This window comes from Desmodus rotundus, chromosome 11 (assembly GCF_022682495.2).
Source record: "Desmodus rotundus isolate HL8 chromosome 11, HLdesRot8A.1, whole genome shotgun sequence".
NCBI classification, from domain to species: Eukaryota; Metazoa; Chordata; class Mammalia; order Chiroptera; family Phyllostomidae; genus Desmodus; species Desmodus rotundus.
In genome coordinates this window covers 61,655,685-61,676,373 of record NC_071397.1, presented here as the reverse complement: position 1 = coordinate 61,676,373, position 20,689 = coordinate 61,655,685, and the positions used below count along the sequence as shown (strand labels likewise).

The window sequence follows — 20,689 nt, the reverse complement described above, 5'->3', positions numbered from 1 at the left end:
TGTTCTCCTTCTCCTTGTTCCTACTGATTTGGGTCCTTCGAGGCTCTGTTGAGGTCCTGGCTCACCCAGAAAAGGTACACTAGTCCACATACAACAAATGTTATCTTGTACTATTATTTCTCACATGTATATACATGTATGTTGTGCTATATGTGTAGTGCCCTCAGACAGATGTCACGCTTCATGAGTGGGAATCCTGTGTTAGGTACATTTGTATCCCTTGCGCGTGGGGCAGTGAGAACACCGTGCCGACAACCCGCAGCACAGTCTAATGCACATTTATTTTCTATTACATCTGTGCATTAAATGATGATCGATATTTTCCTGAGAAGAGTGCTCATCATCTGAGAACAGAGGGCTCAAATGGAACAAAATCTCAAAAAGTCGCCACACCCACCATTATTGAGAGGTGGTTATTAGAAAAGAGGAGGATAAAAAGAGGACTTCTGTTAGAATTCTGAGGAAAGCAATTTTTTAAAGTGGCAGCCATTCTAATGGGCACACAAGGAAGAAAAGCAGCAGACATGAAATGGGAGGAGAAATATAAGAATCCAAGGTCTAAGGCCTTCAGTTGAAAAATATTCTTTGATAGATTCCATTACGAAATTTAAAAGTAGGAAACCAATCTTAAATAAATACCATAATGTGCCCTTAAAAGCCCACATAGAGGAAGCGTGCGCCTGCAGAAGGAAATGACTCAGGCCATTTTTAGCTCTTTTCAACAATAACATCTAAGAAAAAGTTTTAAACCTCAATGGGTAAGTAACCTTCAATGCCTTTCAGTTATGCACTGAAATAAATGAATTGATGGGAAATGACTTGGACTAACTTTAAATAAAGGGAAAAACCTGAGCTCTATTGTAAAAAACATTTTTGTTGTTTTATTCTTCTGTGACTGGCAGTTTCTTCAAAAACTGAGGCCAGGCCACGGGCCACTTTCTGGCAGTGGGTGTAGACTTCAATGCATTTTCCTAACACTTCCCTCCACAAAATTCTCAACCTGGTGGGCTCTACTCAAGAGTATCTGTATTAGCTTAAAAGAAATTTAAAAGGAAGGCTCAAGGGCCAAATTTTTAACTATTGATCAAATTAACACTTTACACTATTCAGTTTGTTTTAAATACCACATAGCCTCAGAGACAACTTGAATCCAAGAGCTATCAAGATTCTCAAGGGGCTAAAGCTGGTGAGTGAAAGTTTGATGAGTAGTAAAGACAACATCATCTCAAAGTAACATCCCCCGTAAGACACTGATTAATTACAAGGGGGGAAATAGTGATTTTACAGTGGAAAAACCTGGCAGACACCACCTTCCTCAAGTGATCCAAGTTCACATCACAGTCAGTAATGGAGCAAGTCAGCTCCACACGCCTCCTGAGGGGATGCGCTGGGGTCACGGCACCGCTCATCCCATGCACCTGCCTCAGAGGCTAACCTCGATCTATGGGTAACTGGGGGAAAGGACCAGACAGACCCAATTTGCAAGGTGGCCTATAAACTCCTCAAATATGTCAAGATCATGAAAGAGATGTGACAAATAATTGGAACTTGTGATCCAGCATTTTCTTTTTTCTATAAAGGAAATTATTAGGATAACTGGCAAAAATCTGGATCAGGTTCACATAGTGCTGTATGGTAATTTCCAGATAGGTAACAGAATGCCCTTGTTTCTAAAAATACACACCACCGTACTTAGGGCTATGGGACATCGCGTGGGCAACTTGTTCTCCAAGGGTTTAAAAAAAGGAAAAAAGACAACGTGCATGTGTGTTGAGGGGTTCGGTGTAGGAAAAAAGTGTAAGAAGGGGAGGAAGGGACAGAGAGAATGATGAAGCAAATGTAGTAAAATATTAATATCTGGGAACCTGGGGGAAGAACATACAAGATTTCTTTGTAGTATTCTTGCAACTTTTCTAGAAGCCTAAAATTACATCAAAATAAAAAGATAAAAAAGGAAAAAAAAGAATCTCGAAGGGTCAAGTAACCCAGCCCTGCCCCCTTTCACTGTTCTGAAAGTTGCCCGTGGAAGACATGTTCCTTCTGAGGAGGGAGATTCATCCACGTTTCCGGTCCCAAGCTCCTGTTGACTCCTGTTGGCATCCACGGTGGCAGAGCCCCTGGACCCCTCTCGAAATCCTTCAGGCTGAAGACTTGCTCCATGATGGGCCTCTGCACAGTGACCCTTCTCCCTGCTGTGTTCTTCCTGGTGCACTTTCTTCCCAAACTCTTTCCCAGACTAACTGCTCTCCTCACCAGTCTTTGCACACAGCTCCTAAAACAAGGGCTGCAGTTGAGCTGGCCCACTAACAAGCCGGTGAAAATGAGTGCCTCCAGATGGGACAAAGTCATCACATTCTCACCCTCAGGGATTTGAGCTGCAGGGGACTGTGGTGACAACCTAGCCTCACTCAGTGCTCACCTGGCAGGCGAAAGCCCTACCGAGCAGAGATTAGGTTCCCCATGGCCATCTGTCCAAGGCTCCCATGTTGGCCATGAACACAGCTAAGTGCCTACAGGGAGCCAAGGTCATTGGAACCTTTTAGGAAGTAGGTCTTCTGCACGACTCTCCTGTTTGGCTTGGCTGTTGGGGAGGACTCACTTACCCTGCTTCTCCCAGGGCCCCTTCCTGTGGCCACCATGCTGCTGTGCATATCAAAGATTCCCAGTGAAGGCCTGTTGTGTGCTGTGTGTTAGGTGCTGAGCTCAGCCCTGGGGCCATCACTGCAGCCCCCATGGAGCCTGTTTCAACTTCAGAAATGGACTCCCCAGCAGCAGCAAAGAGGGAGAAGGGTGGCAGGGGAGTTCTGACAAGATTCCCGTAGGTCACTTTTGCAGATACCTGTCGATCATGGGCCTTCCCTGCTGGGCACCCCAGGATGGCAGGGCACTTCCTGCTCTGAGTGGCATCCCTAACAGGCGTGCTCAACCTGAGGAGAGCAGGACATGTACATCTGGATCTAGAAAACCAGGGGTAGATACACCTGCCGGGGATGCCAGTCTATGAGACTTAGTCAGAGTCTCAGAGACCTGAAATGTTTTAATCTTTCACTTCCTTGCTTAACTGCCACCCTAAAGAGTTCAAATCAGCATTTCCTTGGGCAGAATGGGTGATAGTTAATGTACATGCCAAGGGGAATTTTAGAACTGGGTTCTCTTGCTGCATTTAAAGTATAACTTTACTCACTAAAAATTAGGTTTACGTGTAATATTTAATACATACAATCCTGGGTAAACAGATGACTTCATTTGTTTTTGAGCATGTTCACGGAAGTGATAGTCAAAGCCTATTAAAAATATCAGGACAATGGGGACATATAAATAACCACAGATATTTTTGATTTAAAACAAGAACTGATTTGTATTACCTTTTTCTAACTTCTGCAAAACTGGCACTATCCTTATGTTCCAAAAGACATCGTCAACTTCCATTTCCATGTCCTTTTCTTGTGAGTCAGCTTTAGAAACTGCAAAAGAAACCCAGAGCAGGAGAAAGAGCATTGAAAAAAGAACTATAACTGGAGCACCATCAAAAGTCTTTGCTATTTACCACTGCAATTAATAAACTCTAGAATTAAATTATATTTTGCTCCCAAGCTCAACTAACACTAATTAGGACTACATGTCTTCTGATCAAATCACCCCAAATTAAACTCAGATAAGGTAATGTAAAGACATAAGAACTTAAAACTCTGATTGGGATACTTCATAAAATCTTAAGCTTTGTAAATGTTGAAATTATTGTCAGTAAGGCAAGCAGTTTTGAGTTATTTTTACTTCAACGTATCCCTCTGTAATGTAGAATAAACAGAAAATGATAGATATGTAAAGGATAAAAATCTTGAAAATGTTGAATGAAAACTTTTCTAAAAGGGAGGCCCGCAGGGATTTTCTGTCCTATATGAAATAAAGTGTCCACATCACTGGGACTGATTTTGTAAGGGATAGTTGGGCAAACCTGGGCTTTGGGTGCTGACAAATGTCCCTTCAGATTCCAACGTATTATTGATGCAGTGGGTGACCAGGGGCTGGTTTCTCATTCTTTCTGAGCTTTATCAGCAAAACAGAGATCAGAATATTTGCTTTCAGGGTTGTGTGAATTATCTCTGACCCCAGCGCCCAGCATCTAATAACACTCAATAAATAGGAATTTCTTTCCTTGATTAAAAAACAAACAGGCCATCACTGTCTGAAGAGTACCAGGCTGTGTGATTCCCGGAATCCTCAGGGCGGTGCTCCCCAGGAATGCGGCTGTAGAGAAGCGGCAGCTACCAGTCACTGTGGGCTTCAGATGCAGCAGGCCTGTCTTCAGTTTTTGTAATAACCCTACCTGAGGTTTCCAAACTGTCCCCATTTTCCAGGTAATGAAAGTGGGGCTCAGGAGTATTAAGTTACCTGTCCAAGGTCAAGTAGCTCCATAGTCTTTGCACTTGACCTCTAGGCTGTTCTGCCCTGCAGCAAATCAGCAAACTAAAAGGTAACTTTGAGGGGAAATGTAAATCATTTTAGAAACTGTAAATCACGATTACATCTCACACAGGAAATATCTCAAGATCCGACACACAGATGGTCTAGCTGGAGGCAGCCCTGAGGCTGAGCGGGCGGCACTCAGGAGCGGTGCTGGAGGCACACTCTCGGCTCCTTTCTCGGAAGCGGCACCCAGTCTGTATTGGATCAGGAAAGCCATGCCCTCCCAGGGTGGACCTGATACCAATTAAGTGACCACACAGTAGGTGCCTTGACCCTTAAAATGTCACGTGATGAGTTAGAAATCATAGGGACAGTCAGAGGGTTCCCCAGAGAGAGAAAGAGAGAGCACTGAAAGGGTGTGTGGCCTGTATACATTTAGGTTATTTTAACCAGAAAAAGGGCAAGCTGAGCAGGGAGGCCTGTGAAAAGCACAGGTTCCACAGTCACCATCTGGGTTCGAATCCCAGCCCTGCCACCTAGTAGCTGGGTGACTTTGGGCAAGTTGCTTCACTTTTCCTCTGTACAATGCGATGACAATGGCCATCTCAAGTATTGAGATTATGGGTTATCTCAAATTCTTTTCTGTGTTCTTTTGTATTTTCTATAACCTCTAATACACTTGTATTACAGTTGAACAGAAAACATACAATGCATATTAAATTTTCCAAGCACGCAGTAATGATGCAGAGAGGCAGTTACCTCTCCACCCAGCACACAGGCCTCCCCCGGTGCACTCCCTGCTGCAAACAGCCACTCCCGGTGGGTGGCAGCAAGCTTAGGCTTGCCTTTCATTCAACCTTCCTAATACCAGGAGGGGCTGGTGTACACTAGGCAGCAAGAGCACTTGAGAAGCAAAAGTAGACAAAAGGCATTGTCAAAAAAGCTGTAACTAAACAGTGCAGGTGCTGTTAATAGTTTTAATTGCAAGGTTTCACATAGTCTGTCTAACCCATAAGCAAGAATTCACCATAAAACACATAGTTGAACTGGACAAAATCAGTCCATATCTTCCAGATCTTGTTTGGACAATGACTTATCCAAGGCCTTTGGGTCCAGATGTGGTTTGGGATTTGGAAAATTTTGAATTTTCTTAAGGCAATGTGGTGCGTACACTGCACATTACATACCACCCCAAGTAGGGTCTTCTGGGGCAGCCCCCCTGTAGCAAAACATGTGAATATTCACACTAATGAATCAAAGACTGCATGGGCCTCGGGTCAGCACAGGGCAGGCATTGTCACTGAATGAGTTTGAGAAAGATTTCAGCTTTCAGAGCTTTTGGTATTTTGGAACGGCAGATAAAGGATTGCAGACCACCACTGCAACCTTTTGGATCATACTAAAAGTAAACATGAATATTCAAGCAGTATAAAAAACATAGTTGATCATATTCCCAGGTATGTGACATCTTCAAAGTCCAAAGTATATGAATAAAACCAACATATATCAAGCAAAAAGTCAAAAGACAATGCCAGAAAAATAATTTAATTAACAAATATTTTTGATGCACTTAAATTTACTAGAAATACAAATTTCAAGTCCAGTAAGTTCAAATCAGCATTTGTACCTTCTATGCAATATACTCCTTAACAGAAGAGCTCTGAGAAACCAGGGTCATCGACTCTTCTCTCAGGGCAAACAGAATCGGTAATATGCTCACCCCAGGAAGAGTTAAATTACAGGGCTGAGCCAGAAATCACAGAAGAGTTTATTTAACCTTCAGAAAGGAAAGGCCCTCACAGGCCCTTCTGAATGTCTCTGAGATTTGTGTCTTCTCAGAACAGAAGCTAGCCAGACACTATGGCATCAGGGTTGCTTTCAACTCTCTCCTCGGCATCCCTGGGTGAGTGGTGTCTCCAGCCTCTCCCCATCTTCACCCCTCACACACCTCCTCCAACTCTACTCTCCACAAAAAACCCATTTTACGTACTATACTAACTCAGTTTCTACTCTAGAAACTGAAGCCTGGAATCCTATGATTACTTTTTAAGAGCCACAAAAAATAAAGTTTGTCTCAGTTTTGGGCAACCACCTAACATTATAGAATGCCCTTTTATCTAGGTTTGCTAAATATAAAAATTATGATTCAACAGGAAATTGGGTAAGTCGAGCAGAAATTTCAGCATGTTTTTTAAGATTTTGCTGTCTCAGTGGTTATAGCTCTTAACCACAGTTTTGAGTTCTGGACACAAAAACTTGACACAATGTTTATTGGCTGATGTTTTTAGCATGTAAATGTAAAGTGCTCAGCAACAATGCTGACACGGAAATCAGTCTACCTAAGATTTCTCATTGGCCACAGAAGTCATTTTATCTATAAGAAATTAGTTTTGAAGATAATAAAATATGCTTTGAACCTTATATTAGTTTGGTTTCGTAAAATGTTATGTGTGTAATAAAAGTACAAAGAATGTGACAAACACCTGTATATCCAAAACTACTTTGGTGAAATATTAACTCTATTTTCATTCTCCTTGTTTTAAAGAACCAAAATGTTACAGATACACTTGGTGCCCTCTGTGTGACTCCCCCACCTGTCCCCACCTCTCTCTCCCTCCAACGGTTTCTACCATTCTAAATCAGGTACTTATTTTTATTTTTATCATGCTTCACTTTAAATGTTTACAACATAAATCTGGATCCGTAAAAAACATATATTATTTTTGCAACTTAATTTTTCCCGTAATGTTATGTTTATGCTAATTTCACTCAGTACTATAAACATAGCCTAGTTCACTTTTCTAATTGCTATATGCCATTGCATGATACATTTTGTATCATTTCTAGTCTGTGATTTATACTGTTACATATTTTTTTCAATTAGTTTAAACACTCAGAGGGCTGCTATCATGCAGTTGATATAGTTTCATTTAAGTGAGTAATGATTTTAAACTGAAGTTTTGAACTCAATAACCATGTTGGAGTCAAGTTTTGAAACTTTCCAAACACTATCACAAAATAATTTCATTAAGATTGTAATCTATAGATATTTGAGCTGGGATAATGGTAAGAATGGTAAGACTATTGTGAAAATAATTAAAAAGTTATAAAAATAAATGTTGACATGTGACCAAGTTAGATAAATTGCCTAGAGTTTTCAAACAGTGAGCCGACATCAGATATTTTTGGTGCAAATGTTTTTTCTATGAATAGAGATGCTGAAGGTGAAGGTGTGGTGGGGACCTGTAAGAACACAAGCACCCACCTGCTTTAGTGTCCAGCCTGCTCAGGTCCGAGCTGTCGGGGCACGATGAGGCCCTCGAAGGCCTCTTCGCCTGGGTCCTGGGAGGAAGAGGAATACAAACAGCACTCAGCACAAAAACCAAAGCATTTCTCTTTCTGTGTCAAGAGTAGGCCGTATGCAGTTTCTGAAGAAACCACAGAGCATTGTTTGTGGAGTGGAGTTTGGTAATCTATATCCTATTTTAATCAACTTCTAATTTTCAGCTAAGATTTTTGTTTTGAAAACAAGTCATACTTGTTTAACAATATGAAGTATAGCTACTAGAAACAACAACAAAAATAAATCCAAAGTTTACTTTGCAAATCAAAAAATTGATTAAGGATATATGCCACAAGAGGTCACTGTTAGAAAAAGAAAGAGCTCTGTGCTTGAATCACAAAAGCCTGCATTTATGAGCTGGGAGCAATCCTCTCTGCTTCTCTTTTCCCTCCTCTCCTCTTCTCTTTTCCATTCTCTCCTCTTCTCTTCTCTCTCTTCTCTTCTCTTCTCTTCTCTTCTCTTCTCTTCTCTTCTCTTCTCTTCTCTTCTCTTCTCTTCTCTTCTCTCTTCTCTCTTTTCTCTGCTTTGCTCTGCTCCTCTCTTCTCTCTCTCTCCAGACCCCTCCCCTCCAAAAAAAAATTCTCAAATTTGTCAGATGTACCCAAGGTCACAGAGCAAGGTCAGATCTGGAACCCAGGTCTTATCATTTTCAATTCACCGCACTTCCTACTACATCACAGAGTGTCCTGTTTCCATTTTAAAATTAAACGTATATTCTCTGAAAATGTTTAACTTTTAGACATAAATTAATGTTTAAAAAATGGAAGGTACATTCAGGTGGTCCGAGATGACAAATATTTTGTGTATCAAACACAAGTGTAATGGAGAGTCAATAGCAGGATTATACACCTGCTTTTTTTTTTAAGTTTCCATTCAATGTAGGAATAGTCTATGAAGGATATAGTTTCCCTTTAGCTGGAGCCGGTACTTAAAAGTACTTACTTTGAAATATCTATATAAAATTCCAAGGCAAAAAACCCCCCCAAACACTGAGAGAATAGCGAAAGTTGTAAAGCAAACTTTTATTTGTAAAATATGATATTTGCTCTGAAAGTCAAAAGGAACGTGTATACATGCGGCCAGGGTGACCCACGCACACCTACATGCATGCCCGCTGCCCTGCTCGCCGCGGCTGGATGCCCAGTGAGTGGTCAGCGCTGGTCCTGCCGACCTTTACTGCTGACCTTTACTGGCGGGCTTCTCCAAAGATCATTTTTCCATAGATATGTCCTTTTTCTTTAACAACTGATTTAACACTTCTTTTTACCCTACAAGAGAAAAGATTAAGCTAACCTTCTAAAAAATGTCTAATTAGTTAACACTCTGAAACAATTACTTTATTTTTATACATATAAAAACAGATCTGGTAGCAAGGTGTCCCTAGCCAATCGAGCAAAGAAATGGGGATGAGATCTTTTTTGTCAGCACTCTCAGAGTTGACATGTAAATGAAGCAGATCTCAGAGAAGATAGAAATAAAGGAAATCAATCCTATGAAAAGATAAAATACCAAAAGTTTGGCAGGGTGTGAGGCTGGAAGTTTCCATATTTATCACCCCTAGAAATAACAAGAAAGTGTGAGCACGAGAGAAGCAAGTCCTTCTTTTCATTATTGTCCCAGACAACTGTTGGAATCAAGCAAGACAGTTTTCAGCTAATGGCTTTTCAAAGTCACTGGTCTACCCACCCTGAGGAAATGGCCAGTGATGAGGCTGTCTTCCTAAATACCACATTCATGTGCCCCCATTCCTTGGGGGAAAAAAGAAGGGTTTTCTTCTTACCATACACAAAAGCTTGACTGTGCTGGGCTCCACTGGCCCTCAAGAACACGCAGGACTGGAATCCCCCAGTGCTGTGCCCGACCACCACGGTGCTGTGATTGAAGCACAGGCTCTGGGCCCAGCCTACCCAGGTCCAAATTCTGGGTCCAACACTTAACAGCTATGTGGACTTGAGCAAGTTATTTAGCTTCCTGACCTTGGTTTCCTCATCTTAAAATGAGGGCAATGCCTCTGTTTAGACAGTAATCGGTACACTTGAAGAACTTAATAAATCGCCAATATTATCTTTTCTTTAGGTCTGAGTCAACACCACCAGTCCGAGCAGCCCAGTGCTAGCTGTCATGGTAACACAGAACATATAAGGAGTTGCCCTAAAGAATGTTAAATCTACTATGAAGAACTAAGGGACTTTTTTAATGTAAAATTCCAATAAAGTCCCTACACAAGTACTAGAATGTGAAATTGAGCAGGTTACAAGAACCAGAGGGAAGGAAGTGAATACTGAAAGGAAGACGTGAACCACAGCGTGGGCCTTAAAAGAATAAAAGTTGAACCAGCAAATGACAGGTCTGTCCTCAGGAGGAGAGTAGCATGTGTGAAGGGAGAGAGGGACAAGAGGAGTCTGGTGCTCAGGGCCAGGGATGATTGCACTGGGCCAGCAAGACAGGAATGGAAGGTTTCTGCTGCGAGCTATGGGAAACAGCTGCCTGAAACCTGAGGTTGGATCAATGGACCTAATTCAATGGGCAATGAGGAGCTGTCATTGGTTATACAAGCAAGTGAAGATGGGATTTAGAATGTGCAGTGACAAGAGTAATTGGAGGAGTTGCAGAGAAGTTAACAAGGACTAATCCTTTGAGGATGGGAGGTGGACTCCAGAAGAAAGAACAAATTCAAGAGACCCTATAAAGGAGAAGTTGATAGGACTTAGTGGTGGATTTCAGGCAGAAGAACAAACAGAAGGTGGACTAGGAGGAACAGGATAGTAGGGTTGCTACCAACAAAAATGGGGATGTTAGCCCTGGCTGGTGTGGCTCAGTGGATTGAGTGGCAGTCTGTGGACCAAAGGGTCACTGGTTCGATTCTCAGTCAGGGCATTTGCTGGGTTGCAGGCCAGGTCCCCGTTAGGAGGCAACATGAGAGGCAACCGCACATTGATGTTTCTCCTCCTCTCTCTCTAAAAATAAATAAATAAAATCTTTTAAAAATGGGGAGGTTAGGGTGTAGAACAGTTAGATGGGTAAAGTGAGTTTGAGTTTTACCACATTGAGTTTCTGATAAAAACGGGGCCTCTACAAAGGTGATGTGGCCATCAGAAAAAGAGCTCTGTTAACAGTCAAAGCAGTACACACAGGCCACAGTCATTAGAGGCCTGGCTCAGAGACTGGATGCCCCAAACAGGACTGTCAGATGCTCATGGGGAAGGGTGGAAAGGGGGTCCAAAGGAAGAACAGAAGTAAAATGGGCTCTCATGTAGGCCAAGCAACATGTGAAAACAGGCGTGATCACAGGTCCAAGAAGATGAGGACTGAGGAAACACTGTCCAGTCTGGCCAGGGTAAACCAGAAATTTTGGCTTGAGACAATGGTCTTCGAAAAGAAAATCCCCTCTTGGCTCAAAAAGAAGAGAGTAGATGGTCTTATACTCAATGGAAATCTTCCTGTAACTTCTACCCATTGGTCTTGGTTCTACTGATCAGAGCACATGAGACAAATCTTTGTCCTCCTTCTTGAAAATCCAAATATCCAAAGGTGTTGCATTCACCACTGAAAGCCATCTCCTATAACTTAATAAATCCCATGGCTCTACGTACTAGCTGTGTGACCTCGGCTAAGTTTTTTTTACCTAAGCTTTCGTTTCCTCATCTGTGGATGCAGGGGTGGTAAATAATGATATGCCTCAACGTAAGGTGGTTGCAAAGATAAATGATACAATGGGGAATTGCTTAGCATAGTTCCAGGCACATGAGAGTGAGTATATAAGTGTTTACCACTATCACAGCTGCTATCATCAGTGTCATTCACAGGCTTCTCCAGCCCCTTCTCCAACTCTTCCTCATTTGTTATGGTTTAAATGTTCTCGCCAGCCTGTCTAGCCACTCCGAGTAGCCAGTTTGTCTGGATCCCTTTTAAAGTCTGGGGCCCAGCACTGAGCTAAAGGCATGGCCTGAGGAGCAAAGAGGAGATATTCTAAATAATGCAGCCTAAAACCGTATTAATGGTTTTGGTGGTCACATCCCAGTGTTGGCCAGTCCGTGTCTTTTCTTACACATGCAGCTCATTCTTATTCATATTCTTAAGCTCATTCTTACTGAATTTCAGCGTTATACTTGGTAAAGTATTCTGCCTATCAGCTGTTTCTAGATCTTGATGCAGTCATCCAGTATAATTGCTCCTCTTCCCAGCTTCCTGGTCCATGTTGTTAAAGACCATAAATCTTTTTTACAATGATTCTGATGTACCAAGGATAAAACAATTCCAGAAATTACTCCTTAAAGGTATTCTGTGAAATTCTTCTTAGAGGTAGACTAATGCCATTTTATTAGTAAAGATAGCTTCATCTACAAATAACAAAAACCTAATTCTAATGACAAACTACAAATAAAATTTATTGGCTCATCTAACCCAAAGTCAGGTGCTAGGGTGGGTTTCAGGTATGGTATGATCAGGGCTTTGGCTCCATCTCTGTACTCTCTCAGGTCTGCCCTTCCTGTGGTTCCATCTGTAGTCAGGTTGGAGTCCTGAGGAAAGCAGCCCACATGTTTCAGTGCAAAAGCAAGGCCTTCATATCCCAGTTATTGACAAATGTTCTATGTTTCACTCCAAAAAATCAAAATCAAGTTTTGTAGCCAAGGCAATGCCCTATGCAGACTGAGTTACTAATGCCCATCCATGAATTGGTCACACAAACAATATCTCCTGCTGGACCAAATATACACCAAAGATAAAAATGTGTTTCTTTAAAACTATTCTCAAATTAAGATGTTGTTACAATTCAGAGAGTTCTTCCAATTATTATGACTAAGGTTTTTTAGTCAGGGGTCAGCAAACTTTTTCTGAAATACCCAGATAGTATGTATTTTACACTTTGTGGGGCAAGTGGCAAAATGGAGGCTGCTATGTAGGTACTTTTGCAACCATTTAAAAGGTAATGATTAAAAAATGTATAAATGATTCTTACCTCAAGGGCTGCAAAAAAAAAAAAAGATGAATGGCCAAATATGGCTCCCAGAGTATAGTTTGTTGAGTCCTGCTTTAGAGCAATAACTAGATATTAAGATGTAGACTGTAAACTAAGTGGAAGACTTTAGAATTAAGGGGAAAATAAAGGATTTCTTTCTACTTGGGAAAAACTTACATGTTCAAATGGAAAAGGAAATTTTAAAGGATGATTATGATAAAAAGAAAACTTGGCAAATTTTGAGCTAAGATTTCCTCGCACTAAGAAGATGACACTTCATTTTTAGAATTAGACTTGGGTGTGTAGATTTAAGTCAGGTAGTAAATGTCTTAGGCTTTGAGGCCACACAGTCTTTATCACAACCACTCACACTCTGCCAGTGTCGTGTGAAAGCAGCCGTAGACAACAGGTCAATGAGTGTGGCTGTGTTCCAATAAAACGTTATTTACAAAAACAGGCAATGGGCTGCATTTGGTCCGTGGGCCTTAGTTTGCTGACCCTGCTTTGTAGTCTCTGAGACTCTTCAACTGCGACTTGGAAATGCCACCAAGGGGTGGTGGTCCCTTCATCATACTTTACAGCCTGAAGCACCAAATACATAGTTTCCAGCACTCTGTCTTAATAACATTAAAAATAGAATTCTACTTAACAGTTACATACAAACAAGAAAATTAAAGAACATGTTTTTAAAGGAATGTTCGTAAGATCAAAACTTTAAGAAAGTCCTCCAGTGTATCTACAGCATTCATCAGTTTATGGCCCACGATTTAAAATATATACATTTAAAGGTTACACACATACCCTAAGTGCCTTTTTCAGTCGTCACTAACTGGTTATTATTCAAGTTCTATACGTATAAACTTGATTAGACACTGCGTGGTAGCTAACCATGTTTAGCTTAGTTAGGCTTAAATTTCCTTAGCTTGGAGTAAAAGCCCACGGCATCATGATTCCCACAGTTTGAAGGAACCTCACGGGAAAAGGCCTTGCAGCTTCTCCCTGCTGCACTCCGAGAACTTGAGCACAGTTGCTGTGGCTGCCCTCTCCCACGGCGCGTTGCTGTGCAAACACACTGACATCACCATCTCCCACCAGACCTGCTGCAAATGTTTCCCAATGGTCCCCTCAGTCCCAGGCCCTCCCTTCCCCAAAAGTCATCCACACTGATGCCAGTCACTCCTCTGCTGGAGCCTCTCAGGCCCTCCCTGCAGTCTGTAGCCTCAGGCCCCGGGCTCCTGCTCTGCCAGGCCACCTGCCCTTCTTTGAACGTGCCAACAAGTCAAATCCCCCCCATCTGCTTATGCTGCTCCTTTAGCAAAGTACACAACACTTTCCCCCTATTGAAACTCAGCCTTGGGAGGCACCCCACACCCTCAAACCCCAGGAAACCTCCATGATCTTCAGTCAGAATTAGGTGCTCCCACCTCTACATGCCCAGGACCTTTCTCCCAATTGTCCTTTCCTTCCTCCAGCATTAGAGAAATCATTGTGTGCTTGCAAATCACCTGGATATCTTATAAAAATGCAGACACTAATTCAGCAGATCTGGGGTGGGGCCTGAGTTCTGCATTTCTAACCAGCTCCCAGGTGATGTTGATGCTGCCCTGCAGGGACCACATCTGAGCAGCCAAGCCAGATGCATTGGTAAGCTCTTCATGAAAAGGGTCCATTTCTACATCTCCCAACCCCCAGCACACAGCTTTGCTGACCAAGAAATGCTTACTACATGAAAACTGTCGAAAAAGGTGGGACTCTACCAATTCATTCTGGCCAATGCCTGTCTTTTCCAAATTAAAACAGTTTTTCAGCCACATTACCCTCAATTTCTTAAAAGAATAATGACTTCATTATTTTTGGAAAATGATATATTTATTATTTTTTAAGGCTAGGCAAGGTAAGAAAGTACAAAGGAAATTATAAAAAATCACCCAGGATCCCACCACTCAGAAATAAATATTGTCAATATGTAGTAAACATCATTCCAGACATATTTTGTGTAAATTCAGATAAAAAGGTAAAAGAACGAAAGAACAGAAGGGGAACTTGGAGGAAGTTCAGGTAAAGGATACATATAAATGGGATCACAGTACATGTCATTGTAATTTAAAAGTATTAAGTATAAATTTTACTTGAGTTTAACAGAGAAACAGAAATTGAGGTGAAAATGAAGGAACTGTAGAACTTCAGATGAATGGGTCTTCCCAAAAGATTTTAGTTTCTAAAAGATTTCTCTGAAGTTAAGAAAAAAAAAATAAGGAAAAACATTAGGATGCGGGAATCATTCTTTTTTAAACAACATATTTCAATTTCAGACTGTAGCTGCTGAAAAACCTGTTTCCTGTTATGAAGTGAAGTAAGTCGTCCTCACACTTGCTCCCCAGTACTGGTTCGGGTCGTGCGCAGTACTGTGGCGTCATCGAGGGCCCTGTCCCGCAGCCACCGTTTCCAGAGTTGTTCGGTTTTAGTCCAGTGTGGAAACAAAGTCAATACTCAGCACAAATGCTCTTACCATAGCTTCTTCCTTTCTGAACTTTGAATTTCGGCTCACCATTTTGTTGCCTAGGAGTTTTTCTAGAAAGTGCATGAGTACTGTAGAGCCCAAGTTCGTTCACATGTGAAAATGTCGCCTTTTTTACCAAAGGCTGGCCATACAATTGTCGGGTTATCGCTCTTACACTTAGGACATCATAGACCTTACTCTACTGTCCTCTAGCCCTGAGGATGCTTTAAGAAAGCCAGAGGCAGCCTGCCTTTTTCTCCCTTTATGTAACTGCTTGCTCAGCCTGCCTGGCCAGAGGAGACCGTCTTGCATTTATCCCCCCAGTCGACAACTACTGCTTGAGTGTGTACGCATATTGGGTAGTGCTCGAGTGCTGAGCACTGTGGGAAATGGCCCAGTAGGGACCACTGCACATCAAATTCCGCCGTGACACGTGTGTCCATGTGAGCTTCAGGTTCAAATATTTATCTCAGGAAGTTGTCTTCTGCTTTATGTCTTAATATTTTCCCGGTTCTTTTCTCAGTGGGTTGTTGCAACTATCAAATGAGTTAATGTATGGAAATCACTTGGAAGAGTGCCTGGCACTTATTTCAAAGTAAGATAGTAAAGGGAGGAGGAGGAGCAGGAGGAAGATGATTCTCCCCCTCGGGAAAATGTGTCTCACCTCCCATATCTATCTCAGTCTCTCTAGTCACTTTCCCATCTTCGCATTCATTTCTTTTCCAACGATTTCCTCTAGCCTGTCCACTAGACCTCATTGCATTTCCAACTGTTTTTATTCTCATTTTTTTATTTCTAATGTGGCTTTCCTCTCCACATTTATACATTTTCTTTCATTTTTGAGAACTGCAAGCATGCTTTTAATCTCTTGACGTAGGATTATAACCTCTAATTCGAATTCTTATAATCCAAGTAAGAGCTCTTTCTTCCCTTTTTTAAAAAAGAGATCAATAACATTATCTTTAATGTCTCTGAGGCTATGAAAAATTGTCTTAACTCTCTGTTTTCTTCATCTGTCTTTGGTTATGTTCTTAACATACCTGTGCTCCAGTCCCATGTTAACTCTTGTCCTAACACTATTTACCTTTAAACAGAGCCATATATTTGTTGAATAATGAAAAGGGTCCACAGAGGGAGAGAAGTGGGATGTGTGTACCTTCGTTCACCGAGTCTGTTATTTCTCTCAATTTGGAATGTGTGTTCCCTCGGTTTGGGTGTAGCAGGTTGCTGTGACTCACAGAAATGCTCTGTTACATTCCTGGAGTTCTGACCATCAAACTACTCCCTTCCACACACACACGCACGCACGCACGCACACACTCATGCACGTAGGCACACACACTAGCTGGCTCACGGGAAATGAGAGCACGGTCGTCCTCAATTCCATCCTCCCCAGTTGCTTCATGATCTGGATCTTGGAAGGGTCTTTACAGTGCTTCCTCCCTTCTCCAGGGGCCTGCCCACACCTTAGAGCTCGTTTCTTTCATTAGAGACTGTTGGGTACACCTTTCTGAACTGACAGACTCGGTTTTACTGAGACCTTGCTCAAGGTCTGAGGAGGCACCTGCTCTCAAATTACTGCTTATTTTCATCTACAGTTCATCGAGTCCAGCAGGCAGACTAGACTCTTTTGGTAGCAATATTCCAAGTAACAAATACCTAATCTGAAGTACCACAAGCTGTCCCTGTCAAAAGAAGTAAATAAAGGAAAGAAGAAAGGTAAGAAAAGAAAGAGGAAGGAAGGAAAGAAAGGAGGGAGGGAGGGAGGGGAAAAAGGGAGGGAGGAAGGAGAATGGAAGGAAGGAAGAAGAGAGAGAGGAAAGGGAATATACTGGCTCAAAACAGAGCCATCTAGAGTGTGGATGTGGTGGCCTCAGGCACAGCTGGATCTAGGGGTTTATATGGCATCCTTGAATTTGGTCACTATCTCCATTCTGTGTATACATTGGCCACTGTTGGCTCCAAGACAACATCATCTTTATAGCTTGTGGACTTGGAGATAGAGCACTTTCCCCAAAGGCTTCGGCAAAAGCACCATGGAAGAATTCCATTGCCTTGCCTGGATCATGTGCCCACCTCTGAACCAAGTGTTACAGCTGGGGGGTTGGAGAATTCTGAGCAGCCAGCTCTGGGCCACTTAACCACCTCTAGGAAGAGGAGTAGGAAAGACGGGGACGGCCCTCCTCCACATACAGACTGAGCAGGATTTAATACACAATGCAAGACAGCCCCCTTTCCAAGGCGGGAGAGGTGGGATGAAGGCCATCATGCAGTGTAGAGTTTGCTTCATGTTTCGTAGTTTGGGGTTCGAACCATTTGTTTGTTTGTTTGTTTCATTGATGACATTTACTTCTTTGTTTTTTATTCTTTGTTGCTTTGATTGGGTTTCTGCAGAATACCTTTGCTGTGCCATCTTTAACCAAAAGCTCTCTTTTCTTATTTTTGACTCCAACAATACTAAGAGCACTTGATGGTTTAAATATAATCCTTTCAAGGCTTATTAATTATGCCACCTCCTTCAGTGAAAGCTGGGAGGAGATAGAAGTGAAGGAGCATAGTTATTTCCATATCGCAGATTAAAAAACTGAGCCCCCAAAAGTGTTGAGAGACGTGCTGAAGAGCATACAGAGAAATCACGCTGCTGAGAGAATAACCACACCCAGGGGCTCTGGCTCCCAGCGAAGAGTTTCTGTCTCTCTACACCTGACTGCTCTTGGCCTTTCCTCCTAAAAATTACTTTTCCAAACCTCAGCAGCTTGAACAAGATTTACACAGAAAACCTTACAAGGTTTTAAAGCAGATATATAAAGAATTTCATCAGATCGAACCACTGGGTGGATAGATGGATGGATGAGTGGAAAGATGAACAGAAGGAGATTTTTACATGTACAGGGGTTGGCAAAATTAGGTTTACAATTTTGAGTACAAAACACAGAGTTAATAAAGCCATTGTAATAATCAAAGCCTGCATGTCTTTTTCCATACAGGCAGCTATAAACCTACTTTTGCCCACCCCCATACACATGGCTTAATGAAGGCTGTTTTCGATCCACATAGCAAAGAGAGAATGGAGTGCCGCTGAAGAGCAAGCCTGCCAAACGTTAAATGAACCCTTAAACGAACACACAGAGACTGTTGTAATTGGCACACTGTTTTAAGACGATAATTTGTTAAGTGCTTGAGAGTGTGTTCTCTTTTGGAAATTTAAATAGTTCCCCAAGATCTTGTTTGCGACGATACCTTGCTCAGCACGTCCTTTTCCCTCACAACCAGCATGAAGTTAAACGCCAGTCCACCCCATGTCTGAGCTATCTGTATTCCAAGTTAAGGGTGCACAATGCTGTTTCACTGAAGTAACCTGCTCCTTTCTCTCGCCAGCGCGAGCTCTCAGCACGAAGTGTAAGGACCCTGCACAGGACACACGTCCTCACTTCTTCTGTCCCCTTACACGATCTGCTCGTGCTCCTCTCTGCCCGCTGTCATCTCGCGCCTCTCCCTGTTCTAGTTACATATTCCCTTCCCTCCCTTCTCCTGACAGCCCGGCTCACTGACAGGACTCTTCATTTTCCAGGTTATGGGCTAAAGATTAAAAAAAAAACATTAATGGAGGGTAAGGCTTTAACATCAAAACTGGGAATACTCCACGGCAAAGCAAAGATCATTTCTTGGAATTATTCGCTGACATGTTTACAAGAAATAATTATCAAGTGTCCCAGATTGATTCACAAATGTAATTAATGAAAGAATTGCTAATAGTTTCCATTTGCTGGTTTGTTTTAATTTTACTGTCTAAAAATTTTTTTTGGCACCTCAACAAAATCCCATCCCATGATTAAAGGAGGTAAAGATTCATAAAGCAAAAATGTTATTGGAAGTTAAACTTGCCAGGGTGCACTGCAAACCCAACTCAGACACAATTATACGATGCAAAAGTCATGCTAACAAAACAAAAAGAAACCAATTAACCATTAGTGCCAATGTCTCATAATTTTGGACAGTCAGGAAGAAGTGCGTCCAGTCCTAATTGATTTCTCCTTTGCTGTTTGCGGGATAAAATACGTAACTGAAAATGCCTTTGCTGTCTCAGACTAGGGAAGACATAATGAACTCTGGTTTGCCAGATCATTCTATAAGATCTGAAGGTTTGCGAAAAATAAAACAAAACAAAACAAAACAGCTCTTGTCTGGTTTTCCTAGTCAACTTTAATTACTGTAAGGATGGGTGCAGCAGGATAAATGTTTCCTTTTCACTTCAGTGCTGAAAGAAACACAAGTTCTCTGGCTGCCTTTTATGTTACAGCTCTGAGGTCTGCAGTCTATTCTTACTCACCAACTGGAAAAGATTTGAGGCAATGGCCAGTGTGATGTTTTGTGTGCAACTCCCAAAGTCCCAATTTGAAGTTTGTTCTCTTCCACTTAAGGAGACATTTCATTTTTCCTTTCATTTCAAAAACGTTCTGAGTGTGAAGTGACATGACGAGGACTGCTGGGTCGCCTAATATAGACCCGGCACATGGGACACCCTTCGGGCTGTGTCAGCAGACAAGGTCAGCTCAGCTAAACTAATCAGGGGCCCAGCAGCCAGTTCGGGGAGCAGTTTTAAGAACGTAACATGTGTACAAAGCAAAGTCAGGCCTGAAATCTAAAATGAGGGTAACAAGCTCTTGGTCTTAAAATGGCCCATGGAATGTAATCTTGTTAGGCAAATTTGAACTGGGCAGTTGTCCATAATGACCCAATGGAAAGTCAGAGAAAAATATCTTTGAGTGACCCCATCCAGTCCAAGACCTTCTGCCTTTCTTAGCATCATTAGTGGCTGGGACTAGGAAACAGAGCCTGCTTGCACCTTGGCCCCCGGTTACTCAAGGTTACCTTGGGAAAACACCAGTTAAGGATCCTCGTGGTCCATACAATAAACATTGCTTACAAATCCCTAATGTGGTAGGATATTTGCTCCCAATTTTCTAGGCAAAGCCCTAGAAAGCCCTATCTAGGGACACAGGAGGAACTTAGGGGTTCCCAAATAGGCAGCGGGGCGGGGGGATGGATGAAGGTGTCAGTGAGAACTGGGGTGAGAAAGAAAGCTCTATCTAGGAACACCATATGAAATGAACTAATTCCCAATCATTCATTTTATGTGGGATTAGTAGAGGGATTGTCTCATGACTGAAAGCCACAGGACCCTCCTGTTTTAGCTATTAGTTTGCAAAATAAATATTTTAATCCAAGTTTCTACTGGAGAAAAAAAATAAATTAAATGTCTACTCTTTTGTGGAGTTAACAATAGTAAGCCAACCGAAAGGGAGCTAATGAGATGCCAGTCCAGGCAAGAATCCCAAATAACACAAACAGAATCATCAGTCGTCACTCAACAGCGGGCTGGAGCAGTCCAACCAAAGCAAAGCCTTTCTTCTGACAATCCTATCAAAGCAGCATATTGGCAAGCATGAATAAATGTTTTCCTAAGGATTAAATGGGG

General features: G+C 42.0%; 1 protein-coding gene across 7 annotated transcripts in view; it reads right to left on the bottom strand.

The window, feature by feature from the left end:
* ARMC2 (armadillo repeat containing 2) overlaps positions 1-20,689 on the bottom strand; it is a 222,192-nt gene that overhangs the window by 180,080 nt on the left and 21,423 nt on the right. For all 7 annotated transcript variants that reach the window (XR_006654184.3, XR_011650561.1, XR_006654182.3 and 4 more), the window contains 2 exons: positions 7,673-7,749; positions 3,366-3,464 (listed from right to left, as the gene is read on the bottom strand). Coding sequence is in view for 1 of the 7 variants with exons in the window: in XM_024551788.3 (XP_024407556.2) it covers positions 3,366-3,464; positions 7,673-7,749 (176 nt within the window). In the remaining 6 variants the exon portion in view is untranslated. The remainder of the gene's footprint in view (positions 1-3,365; positions 3,465-7,672; positions 7,750-20,689) is intronic.